At 49.1% G+C, this 17,926-nt stretch overlaps 1 protein-coding gene across 1 annotated transcript; it reads left to right on the top strand.

Moving 5' to 3' along the window:
* The first annotated feature begins 3,534 nt into the window (after positions 1–3,534).
* Sap30l (SAP30 like) lies at positions 3,535–11,758 on the top strand. The gene is made up of 4 exons (XM_005067734.4): positions 3,535–4,142; positions 7,368–7,490; positions 9,365–9,463; positions 11,489–11,758. The coding sequence occupies exons 1-4, from the start codon at positions 3,945–3,947 to the stop codon at positions 11,615–11,617; spliced, it is 549 nt and encodes a 182-aa protein (XP_005067791.1). The 5' UTR covers positions 3,535–3,944; the 3' UTR covers positions 11,618–11,758.
* The last annotated feature ends 6,168 nt before the right edge of the window (positions 11,759–17,926 follow it).

Below are 17,926 nucleotides of genomic sequence, written 5' to 3' on the forward strand. Positions count from 1 at the left end.
TTTGGAACATGTAGACTCTGAAGAAAGACATCTACTAAATTGTATTTTTCCATTAGTATTTTATTATATTTTCTACTGTAAAGGCAAAAAATGCTTATTAGGAAGAATACAAAAGTGTAAAAATGTCAACCTGATTTCTTGCATCCCAAAATAATCACTATTTGTATTCTGGAGTAGTTTTCATTCGTGGCCCTTTTTTCTTTTCTTTTTTGTTTTTGTTTTTTGTTTTTTGAGACAGGGTTTCTCTGTATTGTTTTGGAGGCTGTCCTGGAACTCGCTCTGTAGACCAGGTTGGTCTCCAGCTCACAGAGATCGGCCTGCCTCTGCCTCCCGAGTGCTGGGATTAAAGGTGTGTGCCACCAATGCCCGGCTCGTGGCCTTTTTTTTCCCCCCAAGACAGGGTTTCTCTGTGTAGCTGTGGCTGTTCTGAAATTCACTTTATAGTCCAGGCTGGCCTTGAACTCAGAGATTTGTCTGCCTCTGCCTCCTTGTTGGGTTTAAAGTCATGCACACCTCCACTGAAGCCGCCACCACCACCACCACCACCACCGGGCAATTTTTAAATTTTCTAATACATTGACTTTTTTTTTCCTACAGGGAAGTGGTGCATTCATGTCACAGTGAGGCTGTGATCAGAGGACAATGTGCATGAGTCAGTTCTCTCCTTCTCCCATGTCAGTCCTGGGGGTTGAACTCAGGTTGGTACCCTTATTGGCAAGTACTTTAACCCACTGAGTGATCTCACTGACCCAGCAAGGTTTTTGTTGTTTGTTTCTGGGGCAGGATGGCTTTGTTTCTTTAATTAAGTGTGTGTGTGTGTGTGTGTGTGTGTGTGTGTGTGTGTGTGTGTGTGTGTGTTCGTGCACAAGTACGTACCCAGGGAGACCAGATCTCCTGGAGCTGGAATTACTGGCAGTTGTGAGTCAACCAACACAGGAGTTTGAAAATGAGCTGTTGTCCTGTGAAAGAGGGGTATCTTTCCAGCCTCCCACCCTGTGCATTGATTATTTTAACATAGACACACATCACATTTCACAAGTCCATTTGCAATTTTATATCCTAGTTTTGTTGGGTCAAAGGTCTTGTGAAGCCTAGGCTACCCTCAAGTTCAACAAGTAGCTGAGAGTGACCCTGAACTCCTGATCCCCCTGCATACTTCTCAAGTGCTGGTATGACAGGTTATGTGTCACCATGCAGAGCTTATTTCACATCTTTTACTCAGCATTTAAAAAGGCATTTCTCAGGGCTAGAGAGATGCTTTGGAGGTTAAGAGCACTGGCAGTTCTTCCAGAGGTCCTGAGTTCAATTCCCACCATATGCAACCATATGGTGACACAACATTTTCTGTAGTGAAATCTGGTGCCCTCTTCTGGCCTGAAGGCATACAAGCAGGCAGAACACTGTATATGTACAAAATAAATATATATTTTTTTTGGTTTTTCGAGATATGGTTTGTCTGTATTGTTTTGGAGGCTGTCCTGGAACTTGCTCTGTAGACCAGTCTAGCCTGGAACTCACAGAGATCCACCTGCCTCTGCCTCCCCAGTGCTGGGATTAAAGACTTGAGCCACCAACGCCCTGCAAATAAATCTGAGAGAAAGAAAGGAAGAAAGAAAGAAAGGAAGGAAGGAAGGAAGGAAGGAAGGAAGGAAGGAAAAGACATTTCTCCAATTCCTCATCAATCTTTGCCAAAGTTGATGGTGAATTTTAACACACATACAGACTAGTGTTGAATTTAACCTTAAAAATCGAGTGCACATCTCTTTCTGAAGATGTTCTCTTTTGTAACTTTTGAGGTATTTTTTATAAGCAAATTCATCATGGACATGTTTTGTTTTGAGACAAGGTCTCACAAAACCAAGACCAGTCTGTGTGCTATGCAGTCAGTTAAGAATGACCTTGAAAAAAACGAATGACCTTGAAATTTAGATGCTACTGCTTAGAGATGATTACAGGTCTGTGCCGGTACACCCTGTTTAAGGAGTGTTGGGAACAAACCGAGAGCCTCGGGTGTGCTGGTCAACTAACCACTCCGCCACTGAGTTACAGCCTCGGCCCTGTCTCCTGTGTGGAATAAGTAAAACAAGACTGTGCAAACTCATTTTGGCCCTTGAAGAAAATTACCTGACACCTAACACCCATCCCCATCCCCTCCCCCACACCCCCACACTCCACTCCTGGCTATATGACCTGACCCTCAGAAAATTCCCTATGTATTTTCAGGAAGGGTGAGGTGGCACCCTGAGCTTGGCAGGTAAGGTGGCCTCCACCCTGGTTGGCCCGAGTGATTTGAAGCAATAAAACAACAAGTCGTCTGTGGGTGGCCAAAGGGCCTTTCTCTTTGCCTCAGCCTACGAAGCCCATCCTACAGAACAACCCAGAGAAGGGCTGCCCTGACCCCAGGAATCTCCCCTCTAAGCCCCTCCTTCCTTGGTGTGTGGGGAACCCAAAGATTGCTACTTCCTCTGTCAGACCTCCGTTGTCTCTCCACGCCTCTTTACGTGCATATATATGCACCTCCACACTGGCTTTCTGCCCCACGCCACGCACTCTACCTCCCGCTGCTGCGCAGGTCTTCCAGCCCAGGCCTTTCCGTTTTGCCCAGTCTGTTGTCCTACAGCACTTCTTCCCCAGGGCCCCCTTTCACATACCCTCCCCTATGCCGGTCCCCGAGTTCTCCCAAGCACGCACGTCTTCGATACTTCAGTCCACCTCGATCATGATCTCTGCTGAATTCTGTCCTTGCTTCCCGCATTCTGCTCAGTATACCAGACCCTGCGGCCTGCCCGACTCAGTTTAGCATTCCGTACCGGTGCCGGCACCTTGCTCCAGGATCATCCAGCTCAGCATTCTGTGCAGAAACTAGGAATCTGCTCAGCATTCCACCCCTCGACAGGACCCTGTGTCCCTCCTGTCTTCGCTCAGCATCTCGTCCCCGGAACGGGGACCCTGCTCAGCATCCCATCCCGGAGTGGAGACGCTGCGTCCCTCCACATTCTGTTCAGCACTCATCCCCGGAGTAGGGGCCCAGCGTGTCTTCTGACCCAGCTCATCATCTCGCCCTAGAGCCAGGACCTTGCTCACCATCCTTCCCCGGACCAGGACATCCTGCATTCTTCCAGACCATGCTTAGTATTCTTCCTCGGAGCGAGGACCCGGCTCACCATCCTAACTAGGACAAGAGGATCCTGCATTCCTCCAGACCCATCTCAGCATCCCACACTACAGCTAGGACTGAACCTGAGGCCCGCTCCCCTCCCTCGCCCGGGCAACTCTTTCCTCTTGCACTTTCTCTACTTTGAACCCATCCCAGCAGAGTCCAGGAAGTAGCCTGGCACCGGAGACCGGCAGCGGCGGCGCCCAATAGGGAAAGCCAGCGGCGACGAAGGCCCCGCCCATACAGAAAATAGGGCCAATATGCGTATGGAGGCGGGACTTCCGCTGTGTCGCGGCGGGCGGGGGGAGCGCACTGTTGTGGTGCGGCGCGTCGGGCGGGCGGCGGCCGGGGCGGCCCAGGGGCTGCCGCGGGGACTCGGGGCGCCGCCGAGCGGCAGGGCGCTGGGGCGGGCCGTGAGCACCGCGGGGCCCGGACACGGCAGGTTCGAGGCCGGGCCCCCGCGCGGGGAGCCGCGGGGTGGAGACTTTGCGGTGCGGCGCGGAGCAGGCAGGAACCGGCGGGGGCCTCGGGAGCCCCAGGGCGGCCGGGCCCGGATCCCGGGGGAGCCTCACGAGCCCGGGCCGGAGCCTCAGCGTGTGCATCCCTGGCGGGGCCCGGGCTGCAGGAGCACAGAGCAGCCGGGCCTCGAGGAGCTCAGAGCGCGCCTGACCCGGGGCGCACCGTGGGACTCGGGCGCAGGGCTGACGGAGAGCTGCCCCGCGGGGCTCACAGCGGCGGAGTGGCCTACAGGGGCCCTCCCTCGGAGGGGCCGGGCCGGGGCGAGGAGATGAACGGCTTCAGCACCGAAGAGGACAGCCGCGAAGGGCCCCCCGCCGCCCCCGCCGCCGCCCCGGGCTACGGCCAGAGCTGCTGCCTCATCGCGGACGGCGAGCGCTGCGTCCGGCCCGCGGGGAACGCCTCCTTCAGCAAAAGGGTGCAGAAGAGCATCTCGCAGAAGAAACTCAAGCTGGACATCGACAAGAGTGTGAGTCTCGGGGATCAGCGCAGGGCCGCGGGAAGGGACCCCAGGGACGCTCGGTGCGCTGGGCCTCGCCGTGTGGTCTGTGCAGAACAGGGGACTCAGGATCGTGGAGGCCGCTCTGTGCTCCGCGACGCTGCCCGCATCCTAGAGGGTGGGCTGGGGGTGGGGGGTCGAGGAGGGCTTTGCACACTCCCTGCCTGGGAAAGTGACGGCAGTTTCCAGCTGTCACTGTTGCGCCGGATAGTAGAACACAGAGAGGTGGGTTACTTTTGCAAGAATTGGGGATAAGAGGTGACAAGGGGGCCCGGAGGCTCTTCTCCAACTTCGTCCTCCCTTCAGGGACCTTGTCGTTCTTTCAGACACTAGCAACGTGGCCGCGACTTTCCTGTCTCCCCGCGGCCTCTGTGTCTGCAGCACAGAGCCCGCTTCGCTGGCAGCGAATGAGTTTTTCTGAGATGTGGCAGAAATAAGGCCAAGGCCAGGTCTTAGATGACTCTCGCAGTGGATGTGATTGGAGGGGGGCGGGGAATCAGTTTTCGTGATGAATGACATATTTGGTAATGCAGACGGAGGCGGACATTTAAAACTGAATGGGATTGCCCTGCGCCTTGTGGCTAATAATAGGGAACTTCCTAAGTGATTTCACCTGCTCTTGTTAACGGTTCTGAAGATGTGCTTACTGCCAACCAGTTACGAACTTTTTAGTTTGACATCTGTTGCTGCAAGCCCTGAGTGGCAGCTTCCAGATTAAGAATTGGGAATGGATTAAGGAACTTTTATATTCAGGGAACTTGAATGATTAATGACCCACGTTTAGGGCAGTGGTTCTCAACCTACATTTTAATACAGTCTCTCACGTAGTGGTGACTCTCAACCATAAAATTACTTCGTTGCTATCCCATAATTGTAATTTTGCTACTATTATAAATTGTAATGTAAAAATGGTATATGACCTCAAGGGGAGTCGCGATCCACAGGTTGAGAATCACTGACTTAGGGGCTTTCAGATATTGTGTTACCTGAAAGGGGAGCCCATCTTTACACTGATGATGTGGCAGAAACAATGATGCCAAATGCACACTGCACTTAGGCGCTGGCGAATTTCCTAAACCCATTACCTGGCTTGTTCCCAAGGCCTATACCCAAGTTCCATTCGTCTTTAATAAATAAGGTCATCATTTTTCTTCTAGACTCTTCTCTTGCACACTCAGCTTTATTTAGGTAGCCAGCTCTTTTTGAACAGTGCTGTTTTTTAAATGATTGGGACTTTCTTTTTTTGTTTTTCAATGTCTGTCAATAAATTAATGAGGAATGAATGAATTAATTACTCTGAAGCAAAAACTGGCTAGACAGTAAGGTGTCCCCTGATAATCACATATGGGATTTCACATATAGGAAAGGAAATTCTAGAATGGCAATGAATTTATCCACTTGGAAGCAGTGCCTGCCTCCTGTGTGGGCTGCTGGCAGTATTTCTGTGAGCAGTCTCACATCTGGATGGTTTTGTTGTGGCAGTAGGGACTCCATTTACCCACTCAGCCCATGGAAAACCCATGTGGAGCAGTGTTGAGCATCACACAAATCATCTGGAAGAAAGGCCCTTTTGCCCTACAGCAGCGTCTCCCAAAGACTGTGCTTGGTAAGGTGTGTGGTTGAAAACAGTTTCAGTCCATTTCAAGATGCTGGTGGAGGTCATTATTTCTGAAACAGTTTCTATTTCATCCCTCAGACTTGGGCAGGAATTCAATCCCAAATGACTACTGTGTTACAAGAACTTTTTTAGCTGTTGTAGCAAGTGAAACAGGAGGGGAAAAGAAAGACAACCACACACTAAGCCGTCCCACCCGCAAAGGCATCTGAGCCCTGAAGTTGCTGAACATGGTTAAGGACAGAGAACATCTGTCTTGTAAAAGGATCTAGTGGGCACCCTTTTAAAATAAGACACTGAAACCCTTCAGGTAGACACTGGCAGCCTCTGTAATGTATTAATGCGTAACCAACTTGCAGTGGGCTTGTTTCTTTTTTGCTTTTGCAGAATGGCTGAAGTTGAGAATAATATCAAGGAAATGTAGCAGGAGAAAGGGGACTTTTAACAAGGCTTGGAGGGCCTTGGGTCTGACCTCTTCCCATTTAAGCTTTAGAAACACCGATTCTGCTGCTCTCGGTTTACTGTTACACATGAGAGAAGCAGATTGCTTTCTCAAGAGGCACATGCCAACATTGCCAACCCAGGTGCCAGCTGCCAGGGGTGGGACAGTGATACAAGTTCTGTAGTCTTGTATCACCCAGGTGTTACTCTTTAGGACAGTGGCATATACTTATATCTGAAAGTTTGTTGCCAGAGTGGAATCTGGCAAAGCCATCCCAATTTGTGACCTGTAAGAGGTGATTCTTAACAACATAAACTGTTTTCAGATGTGAGAGTGCCTATATTGGTGCATCAGCACTTATTGAGCACCTGCTGTGTACAAGACAGCATCACAATATAAATTCAAAATGACTCATGACTAACTAAAACAACCACATAAAACTGATCATCATCCAAATAAACAGCTTTTGTTATTTCCTCCATAAAATGGCCTGAATTAATTGATGGTGACTTCCTGTCAGCTTACTTTTATCTTTAGGGATTTAAGGCCTAAACTTCAGTTCAGATGTCTCCACAGAACATTTGTGCACCAGCTGTCCCTACCCAGAACCATTTACACAGGCATTGGGTTCTGTGTGGTTTTGAAATGTAGTACTCACATTCAAAATAAAAACACGTTCTTCACATTTGAGCTGCTGTTGGCACCTTTACTAATATGCTGCAGTGTTTATTAGAAAATCAGGATAATACCCCACTCCCTTTTATGTGGTTCTGCTTTGTGAGAATTCTGTCTCTCTCCGATCCTTTGTGACTCAGATGTCAAGTTTTTCAGTGTCACCTTGCAGTAGTAGCTATTGTGAGTGTCATCTCCACAGTCCCTGCTGCCCAGTCTCTGTACACTGCTACTTTAATTCCTCCTGGTACCTGTAAAGCCAGTCTTCTCCCAGCTGCAAGAAGTTGGGTATGGACTCTTCCACTTAGCTGTACCCCCAGCCCTCTGTAGTCTTCTTCTGCAGCATATACGAATAAGATTGTAAGCTGTGACCTGCCTCGCTCATCCGTCTCTCTCCAGTACCTGACCAAAAGAGTAGGCTTATGATTTCACAGACTAACACTGACTTTAGGTTTCTCCCCATTAGGTCAGGCACCTGTACATCTGCGACTTCCACAAAAATTTCATCCAGAGTGTCAGAAATAAAAGGAAGAGGAAGACAAGTGATGATGGCGGAGATTCCCCTGAGCATGATGCTGACATTCCTGAGGTAAAGGCTAGAATGCTCTCTGGTAGAGAGAGCCGGGAGAATAGGTTGTGACCAAAGCCTCCCTCCCAACCAGAGAATGAGAATAGTGGGGTTTGCCTCCAGCTTTCACCCTGACTGTTGCCCGTTTTCTGAACTAACCAGTCATCTTTGCTTGTGTTGCTGTGGTTTGTGTGAAACGTGTTTTCTAGACTCAGTAATGTTGACTCTGAAAGATTTGTGATGTGCTGCTCTGCCTGCCCTGTCACTCTCCAGACAGGCCCAGGCTCTGAGGTCCCAGGTGGGACTAGAGGCTCTGCTTATGTTCCTTGTAGTAGACTGTAGCACTTTGCTTCTTGGAACCTACCAATACTTAACCATGGTGTTGCCTCTTTTAAAAAGCCCTGTTCTTGTCTTTAAAGTTAATGCTGAGCCTGTGTGATCTGAGCAGCTCTCTCCCCTTCTTTCTGACCTGAAAGTAAAAGTGCATTTTGTCAGTGTCACCAGCTGGACTGAACCTTGTCCCCAGAGACACACTGCAGTCATTTAGCAGGTGCTGAAATTTGACATTTGAGGAGAGAGAGTGCATCTTGGGTATTATAGAATTGTCAGCAGCACCCCTGACCTCTAGAGGCCAGTGACATCATTGCCTGAGTTGTGACAGTGAAAAAATGTCTGCAGACATTGCCACATATCCTTTGGGATGTGCCCCCTAAAAGGCCATGAGCCCCAGCTTCTCACCCAGAAGGATCCCATGTATGTTAAGGCATGAATATGAGGAAGGAATAGCTGGGTTTCCTTCCAAAGTGTTCTCACTTGGGCTTCTGCAAACAGGAACTGTATCCAATGTGCATTAATTCTTGACTCATCAGGTGACCACCCTTCATGGCTGGGAGTAGAAGTAGGCAATCCTTAGTCTGCAGGTGTGGAGGGGCGTGTGAAACTTGACCCTGTCACCACCCCTCTCCCCATGTCACTTCCCTAGCCTTACTTTCCAGTATCTTTCTATTGCCTGTAGCATTGTGGTTATTTCATAAAGACATATTCAGCTTCTGAGTCCCTTTGACTGAACATTTTAGGAAAGGTTTCCAAGAATGTTTTCAAATGAATGGAAGATACTGGACTCTCATACTGATTGATCACTCTTCTTTTTTAAACCAGTCCCGCTCCCCTAAAGCAAGAGCCTCTCTCTTGGAGGCAGGTAAAGGCAACCCTTTCTGGGCCTTCCGTGTTTTACAGCTACGTAGCTTACCCCTTCCTAGGCTAGCTGAACAAAAAGAGGGGTCCTTCTTGGCCCTTACTCAGCCGTCAGCAGAGACCCTGGCCCCGACCTGCAGGTGGGTCTCTACGGTAACTGTCTAGGAAGGTGACACCTGAGGCTGAGCATCTGTGTTCTTCTGATGCCACCTGGGAGCTCTGCCAGTCCATTCTCTAACTTGTTTCCTTCAGTGTCCCTGAGCTGGCCTTTTGAACACTCTAGTGTCCTCCAGCTCTGCCTGCAGTGAGGCTCAGCCCTGTCTCCCCACTAGTAGGCCAGTGCTGCAGTAGCAACTCCCTGTTCCCCTCCAATCTCCAGCCCCACCCGGAAGCATCTCCCCCAACCCAAGTTCCTTCCACCTTCCAGGACATGCCACCCCCTGCTTGTTGACCAAGCCTGGCCTCCACTCCAGGTTTCCATGCTCAGAATCATCCCCTCTCCTCTTTCTCACTATCTCTCTACTGCCTTCTTCTGCCTTGACCTCCCCTCCTCCACCCACACAGAGCCCTTTCCAAAGCTGCCTTTGGCCTCCTTGCCAGGTCCTAGTCGTTGGTGAACAGCGTCTCCGATGTCTTCCCTCTCCAGCACTCCCTACTGTGTGCCTGGCCAGGTGGACATAACTGTCTCTCCTCTTCTCTAGGTTGATCTGTTCCAGCTGCAGGTGAACACTCTCCGACGCTACAAACGGCACTACAAGCTGCAGACCAGACCAGGCTTCAACAAGGCCCAGCTAGCAGAAGTAGGTAGATAAATCAGAGAGGCCCAGCCTATGCTCCTGTGGTCCTACCACAGATCATCCACCCATTGCATCTCCTTCATGCTCTAGAGGCCAATCTGTTCTTTTTGCATGACATAGAATTCAGGAGCTTTCCATGCAGAATAGGAAGCCATTCACAGACAGGGATGGGCTTGCTTAAAGTCACACAGCAACTTGAGGGCCCTTAATTCTCATCATTTTTTTACAAAGTTCTTGATAGAACCAGTCCTTTCAGTATATCAGAGCGATTAGCCACTGTGCCTTTAGGGTTAGAGTTCTGCCCCACCCCACCCCACTCCCCCACCCCCGGTAGTGAGGATCAAACCCAGGACCTTGTGTATGATTAAGCAAGTCATCTACCAGTGAACTTACCCCTCAACTTCCAGGACCTACCCATGCCCCCTCCTTGACCTGTGGTGCTATATATAATTTGTGGCATCCAAGAGCTTTCTTTTTTTCTTCATTAAGTTCTTAACTTCTTTTGGTGGGAAGAGGAAGGGGTTACCCTTAGCAGCGCTCTCTTTCTCTCTCTCTCTCTCTCTCTCTCTCTCTCTCTCTCTCTCTCTCTCTCTCTGTGTGTGTGTGTGTGTGTGTGTGTGTGTGTGTGTGTGTGTGTGTGTCTCTGGGTGTCTCTCTGTCTCTGTCTCTCTGTGTGTCTGTCTCTGTCTCTCTCTCTCTACATATATATATATATCTGTCTCTCTCTCTGTCTCCTCCACCCCCATATATGATCTAGCAATACTGAGGGCTCAAGTGATCCTCCTGCCTCAGCTTCCCTTTCAGGCACATATCACAGTACTTGACTTCCTTGTCTCTCTTAATTTTCCTGCCTTTTGTTGTAGAAAATTTGAGAGGCAGAGAAAAGACAAACACAGTCCCAAGACTTTATTATTTCCAGGTCTTTCTTCATCCGCCCTGACCACCTCCAACCATGTGGGGGGGGGGGTCTGCTTTTCAGCTCCCTGCCGGCTTGGTTTTGGGTCTGTCTGATGTGTCTTCAATCTTCAGCCTTTCCCTCACCAGCATAGAGGTACAACAGCAGTACACAGCCTTGCTGCCTACCCACTGCCTGCTAGAAGGAAGAGTGGGGCAAGAGGAAGCTTTTCTCCAGGGCTAAGTCAACAAAGGCAGAAGCAGGGCATGGCCAGTGAGCACTCTCCTTCAGGCTGGCACACTTCCCCAGGGGCAGGCATCCCCACTTAGAGGAATTCTTGGGGCCAGACACATCTGTTTTGACTGTTCATTTGATTTTTGGGGTGTGTGTATGTGTGTGTTTTCAAGGCAGCTGAGGCTGGTGGTCTTGAACTCCTGATCCGTCTGTTTCACCCTCCTGAGAGCTGGAATTACAGGCATTAAGCACCACACCCAGCTTCACACAGTTGGGGTTTTTTGTTTGTTTTGGTTTTTGGTTGAGTTTTTTGTTGTTTTGTTTTGTTGGGTTTTTGTTTTGTTTTGTTTTGGTTTTGGTTTTTTTTTGTTTTTTGTTTTTTTCGAGATAGGATTTCTCTGTATTGTTTTGGAGGCTGTCCTGGAACTGGATCTGTAGACCAGTCTGGCCTCGAACTCAACAGAGATCCACCTGCCTCTGACTCCCAAGTGCTGGGATTAAAAATGTACACCACCACTGCCCCAAGCTTGACACAACTTTTAAAAATCTTTTTTTAAGGGGGCTGGGGGGGAGGAGTCCATTTCCAGAGCCTGAAAGGCTTGTTGTCAATTGACTAACCAGGGAAATCCCAATCTCCTGTTATACCACAGGATAGCTGAAGTCATGTCAGGGATGACTAGCTGCTGTTGAAGTATATACCTGTGCCTTAGTGGTGTCCTGGGCTGAAATGGTATGCTTTTGGTAGCCCCAGGGGAAAAGCAGCTAAGCCCTGGAGCAAGGAGACCGCTACATCCTGCAGCTCCTTGGCAAGTCTAAGTGCCGAGAAGTTGTCTGGAAGCAGTCCTGCTCCTTTGCAGAGTCTAGAATGTAGGATGTGATGTGTCTTTCCTCCTGTGTAGACTGTGAGCCGACACTTCAGGAACATACCAGTGAATGAGAAAGAGACGCTTGCCTACTTCATCTACATGGTGAAGAGTAACAGGAGCAGACTGGACCAGAAATCAGAGGGCAGCAAGCAGCTGGAGTGAGACGCTGGCGGCCGGGTGAGGCAAGGCCTTGGGGAGAGGACAGCAGTGTGATGCTTGATGACAGGTGGTGTCTGCACATCTCAGCCCATAAGGACTGTTCACATCTACTGTAAATAAAGTTTGAATGATGGATACTGTAAATATCTCTGTCAGGAGGATGATATTCTTACAGGTTAGCATGTGTGTAGAAAGACTTTCAACCTCTCAGACTGAAAAAAACAGTATCATAAAAGGAATTTTAAAACCATGTCTTGAATACTCAGCCAAGCTTTAAATCAATTCTCCTGGAAATTGCTGGGTGATGCACATTTTGGCAGTCACTGTACAATACCCAGCTGCCTCGGGTGAGGCCCAGCCCTGGTGGCATGGCTCAGTGACAGTGGAAGCACAGAATGGGCCCTTGTTTGGACTGACCCCTGTCCACTGGGGACACAGGCATGCTGCTTTATTGCAAGGTTTGCCATTTAGTAGCAAATCGGTTTAACGGTGGTCCCCTGATCGCCCTTGGCCGGTACACAGTGGGCACTCAGCATGTATTGGCCAAGTGCTGTCACAGCCATGCGACTTCTGCTTCCCTCCTACCACGGAGACCTGTCATTTGTGTTACTCTTTGCTTAACCACTAGACGTGGAGGAAACCCTGCCCCTCCACAAGGAGCTGAGGTAAGCAAAGACCTCTGGGCAGTTGCACGTGCCAAACTGTTGAGATTCTAGAATTTACACAAAGATGTCACAGGCTGGTCATGGTGGTACATGCTTTAGTCCCACCACTCAGGAGGACGGGCAAAGGATAGAGAGCCCAAGGGTAAGCTAGGCTAAAGATCCTGTTTCAGAAACAAAGCAGTGAACCTGGGGATGGCTTATCAGGAAAAGGCACTTGCTGCCAAGCCTGATGACCTGAGTTCAATTCCTATAAACTGTCCTCTTACCTACACACACACAATAGATAAACAAATTTTTTAAAAGTTCTAAGCAAAAGCATATCCTTCCATGAGTCTCTGCACTTTGCACTTCACCCAGAATGAGGTATATACCATGACCCGTTATGCTCCTGACAGTAAGTGCTCTGACAGACTGAGTGTTTAGGCTCATGTTTCCAGTCTTTAGTTCACAACCTGTGTCCTGCTCAGAAGCCCACCAGCTGTAGGAAGACAGTGTGGTTGGACTTGGCTCCTTGGCCCTGAAGGCCAAAAAAACAAAAGGAAACAAAGGTCACTTCTACCTGATGCTCAAGTGGAAAAGTCAGACCCTGCCTCCTTCCAGGGAGAATGCAAGTATTAATTTTCCTCATTGTTCAAGACTCTGCTGTCTAGTTATGTCAGAACCAAAGCATCCTGGGAGAGCAGAACTTTCCTATCCAAAGATGTTTGCAGAGTCTCCGGTCAGCAGGACAAAGGGTATGGGTTCGAGGATAAGAGAAAAAGATTGCTAATTTCCAACCATCCTACTATGTATTTGGTCAAATGTCTCATTTTCCTGTTTCACTTCAATTCTGAGTTCTTCTTAAGCCTTAACTGACAAGAGGACAGACAGCAGAGGCCTGGCCCAGCAGTCTTACTGTCTCTAGATGGCTTCTCCTGAGCACCATCTCAGGTCAAAGTTAACCCCACAGTGAGTGAAGGAGTGTGAGACAGTCTCCCTTCTGTGGAACAGAACACCATGTTTCTGTGGAATGGGGACAGGGCCCCCAGTGTCACTAATCTGCAATGTGTTCCATTGTGGCCAGGCTCCCAGAGTTCTCAAAATGCATGCAAAGCAGACTGCAGCCTGGGAGAGCGCGTGTAAATATGAAAGTAGACTATGAAAGGTGTCCTGATTGCAAGCAAGGGCTGGTGAGGTGCCTCTGGGTGTTTTACATCCTCAACTCCATGCAGAAGTTGGTCTCCCTCCTACCACTGATGGAGGCAACCCGGGAGGGCCCAGGGGAAGGTGGTGTCTGAGGGCAGACAGGACCTTTAATTTAACTGGCCCTGTGGAAATGTCAAGAAAGAAAATGTATCTTTCTGATATTCAAGCCAAAACTGTGGGCATGTAAGTTGTATCACTGTTTCTTCAGCGTCAAGTGTAGTTTCCTGTGGATAGGCTCACTCTGCAAGATGCGGCGCTAGGCTCCATCTGTTCCCATGTTTCTTTGTCCATATTCAAGCTGGAGAACATCTGCCCTCCAGCCAGTTATCATCACGGAATGCTTGTCCTCTGATGCACCCAGCCTCGGAGAAGTAGAGGCCAGGGCTAGCTTCTTCAACCTTTCAAAGTGTCACCTGACAGAAAAGGCAAAGCTATTCGAACTTACATAGTAGCTAGCCCCTTGCCTCCCATCTGCTGGCTTAGCCATGGCAAGAGCCTGTTGCCTTCAAGAAGGGTTGAGCCTGGCTTGGGGAGCCACAGGGTTTGTTGAGAGACCAACATTTATCTCGAGTGCCTGTATTTATTTTCATAACACCTGTCCAGGCCTCCCACACTCCCTCTCCTAGTCTGTGATGCTCAGTGTGGTCTTTACTTGGTGCTCCTTGGCAAAACTGGAATTTCAAGTCCAGAACTGGCATGGCTTCCCACAGTCCCATCCTGTCTCTGGTCTAGCCTGGTATGGTTCTTTGATGAGCCCTAAAGGTGTTCTTACGGAGACATCCATAGCCTACCATTCATATTGGGCTTTAATTTTTTTTACAACGCAAATAGACAGGCTTCTTGTATCTCATTTCATGGGACAAACTGTGAAAAAAAAATCATAGCCAATCCTCAGGAAAGACAGCAAACCAAAATTCCAGGTGGGGGTTGTGACTTGAGGAACTTTACTTCTGTGTGCTGCATGTCCCTACCATAGCTAGCTATAATCATAGTAGCCTCTCAGAGAGCAGATCTTAATGTTGCAGGTAGAGGTTGTAGCTGCCTTTGTATATGTGCGTGTGTGTATAGGAACTTCTGTTAATATTTTACCAAGTGACTGCCTGGTGGTTGGTGGTAGGATAGCTTGTCCACTGCAGTGGGTGGTGCCAGGCATAGTCGCAAAGAAGTTGCCTTATCAACACCATCTGAAGGCTCTCTGTTGTATGACGAGATCTAAAAGATTGAAAGAGTCTTGAATCCTCCCATGCATATTCTCCGTTGGTGCTGACATCTGCCTACCCATCTCAGCCAGCAAGCAGTCTGCACTTGGCCATCTCCAAGGACAGAGAGCTCACTACCTCCTGGGCAAGACTGTTCTATTAGCTGATGGCTTTTCTGTGCTCTCTGAAATTTGGTGGCCATGTAGACAGAGTGGCTCACTGGGCAAAGGATCCAGTCCTGGCATTGTTCCACACATTGTACGTTTTTCTAGAAGAGAACAGCCGACTATAACATGGTGTTTTGACTGCCCTTACCCTTAAGTATTGGTCTTGGTTCCTTGTTGGGAAATGTTGAAGAAACCCTTCAGCCCTGTGTCCTCGCTTGCTCGTGCCAAAGTTGCCAGCAGAGCACCAGCCTGCTAACAAGAATCCAAGTCATCGAAGGCCCTAGTCCCATGCTGGCCACAGTCTTATGGCATCTCTGAGGGGAGACCAGCTGAAGAGTTTAAACAGCACACGACTTTGCCTGAAGTCTAAGGTCCTCAGGTTACTGAGGACTCGTGCCTTCTGGCTCCCATGAGGGCTTCACCAGCAGAGCTGAAGGCACTCCACGTCTCTGTCAGAGGGATGCTAGCTGGTTCCTCAGAGTCACTCAAGTGACTCCCATCACTTTTTAGTGAATTGGGGAAATAAAGTCCTAAGAGATTTGCCAAGCTCACATGTTGGGGGGGGTTGTGCTCCACCCCTAGGTCTTTTGCAAGGTGACAGGTGATCTAAGAGTAAGCCACGCTGACATGCCTCATAGCTTATCCCTGCCACTCCAGGGCAGCTGGGCTCCCAGGGACAAGCCCTGCAGAATTCCAGGTGGGATGAGGTAAGGATAGGGACTGCTGAGCTTAGCAAAATGACTGGCCAAGGAGCAGCCCCCCAGCAGGTGTGCCCACCACTGCCCCCAGGCCCCTGCCACCCAGGATAGCTATGAATGTGGCCCAACATGGAATCATAAATTATTTGAAGCATTATGAGATTTGTTTTACAATTTTTAAAACTCAGTTGTAGAGTTCTTGAGCATGAATTTTTGTTGATGACAGTTAGGCCCAGAAAAGCCAAAGGTTGAGCCACCATCTATGGGATACAATGTTAGCCTGCACTGTGTTCTTATAAAGTAGGCTTGGACCTGTGGGATGCAACGTTAGTCTGCACTGTGTCCTTATAAAGTGGGCTTTGCCTCTGATCTCTGTCCAACTCCTGCCTTCCACCCTGTTTCTGAGGCTGGGTGATGGTCCTGACTCCAGGTCCCTATTGAACTAAGCAGGGCAGTGAGATGATAGGGTTCAAGCTCAGGCTCATGCTCTGGGGAGCACCGTGCATTTGGGGGTGCCTTTTCATTATTTCATTGGATTGAAGACTGCTTTCAAGTTTATGGTTGGGAAAAGAAAAGTCACTGTGATATTTGAAGTGGGCAAAGTGGGCCTGGGGCTTAAGGCAGACCATCTCTGGTGGGTCACTTCCCCCTGCTGGCAGCTCTGAACACAAAGCCTCCCTCTGCTTACTGTCATGCGCCATCCTCGCCTGCTTTCTATTGCCTGTGACACCCATTGGGGAATGGGGTTTGTCCGCTTTGTAACTGCCTTATTGAAAAGTAAGTGCCCTTCCATCCCAGGCCTCCAACTGTATTTGTTTTCCTGCCAAACTTGGGGGAGGGGGCATTTGTATTTTGATTTTTGTGCCTGTGGCTCTGTACTGTTGAAGGTCTCAATTCTCTGGACTCTCCTTAGCATGTATGTGACTCCTGTCGCAGTGTCACACCGATGGGATGGCCCGACTTTTATTCTCAATAAATGATCTGAATGAGCAAGAGACATCCTTCATGGTTCCCTTTGAATTCCTCCTCAGAATCCAGCTGCTTCTACCCAAGCTGGGCCCCAGCGGTGTGTGACAGCCTCTGATACTCACACTTATACTGCCCTTTAGTCTCAGTGCAGGCAGAGATGTGTGGATCGCAGTGGGGTAGACCCAAGTCCTGCTCCCCTGTGTGTCCTTCCCCTGGAGAGAGGTAATAGGTACCCAGTTCCTTAGTTTACTGATGGTTATCTAGAAGACTCAAGTTCCAGATGAAGTAGATAGAAGACTACAGCTAGAAAGCCCACAGGGGCAGGCTGCAGAGGACTGTCCAGGTCCCTCCCATGACCCTTCTGCCCATGCTCTGTGGGGAGACCAGCTTGAACAGATCCTCTGATAAGAGAAATGGAACTTCAGACCCTTCTGTAACTATTCCAGTGCCAAAGTGTGGAAACCAGCTCATGCAAAGCTGTGTCTCCCCCTGCACTGACATTTGCTTTTGCTAGTCCCCAAACTAGTCACACACACAGACACCCCACAGTTTGAGAAGCCTGGGCTCTGTGACCGAGCTTTGAGTCTGCAGGTTTCTGAGGCTCGTGGCCCAGCCTTACACTGTTAGGGGCACACAAGACTCAGCCTGAGTGCCTTACCCACACCTCTGTCTTCAGTAGAAGGCCAAGGAAGGTGTATGATAGCTTTATTTTGTTGTCTTGTATTGAGTTCATTTTTCAACACAGTCTGGCTATGCAGCTCAGGCCAGCCGTGAACTCATGGATCCTCCTGCCTCAGCCTCTTGGATGTGACACCTGGCTATGGCTTTCCCTTTCCTTCTTTTGACTTTTTTGAAACAAGTTCTCATTAGGTAGACCAGACTAGACTCTTAGCTCAATGTCCACCTTATCTTAGCCTCTAAGTGCTGGGGTTATGGAGTGTACTGCCCTCCCTAACGAGATTTTTTTAAAGATAAATTTTAACAATGGTTTTATTCTTCAAGAATCCCATACAATGTATTTTGAACTCATTCATGCACACACACACACACACACACACACACACACACGCACACACACACGCACGCGCACACACACACACCAACTCTCATAACCACTTTCTAAATTCCCATCCCTTCCTACTTTGGGATTTTGTCTTTTTTCTTTCTTTCTCTATCAAGTCAAGTTTGTGTTGCCCACTAGTCTTGGGAGTGAAACCTGCCCTGACTTGTGTTCTACCTACCCATCGGTCATATCATTAAAACCAACCCTCCCAGCAGGTGTCAAATGCCAAAAGCTCTTCAGCCCACCTTCCCCAATCTATGCTGGGGTTTCATGTTTATTACTACCTACTTACAAGGAGAAGCATCTCTGCTTAGGGTCGAGAGATGCTCTGATCTGTGAATATGACAGTAAGTCATTAGGAGTCTG

The sequence above is a fragment of the Mesocricetus auratus genome, unplaced genomic scaffold (genome assembly GCF_017639785.1).
Source record: "Mesocricetus auratus isolate SY011 unplaced genomic scaffold, BCM_Maur_2.0 Super-Scaffold_100007, whole genome shotgun sequence".
Lineage (NCBI taxonomy): Eukaryota > Metazoa > Chordata > Mammalia > Rodentia > Cricetidae > Mesocricetus > Mesocricetus auratus.

Coding starts and splice junctions, on each gene's coding strand:
- Sap30l (XM_005067734.4), top strand. CDS start 3,945: ATGAACGGCTTCAGCACCGAAGAGGACAGCCGCGAAGGGCCCCCCGCC. Junction 7,491..9,364: donor ATGATGCTGACATTCCTGAG/GTAAAGGCTAGA, acceptor CCTCTTCTCTAG/GTTGATCTGTTCCAGCTGCA. Junction 9,464..11,488: donor ACAAGGCCCAGCTAGCAGAA/GTAGGTAGATAA, acceptor CCTCCTGTGTAG/ACTGTGAGCCGACACTTCAG.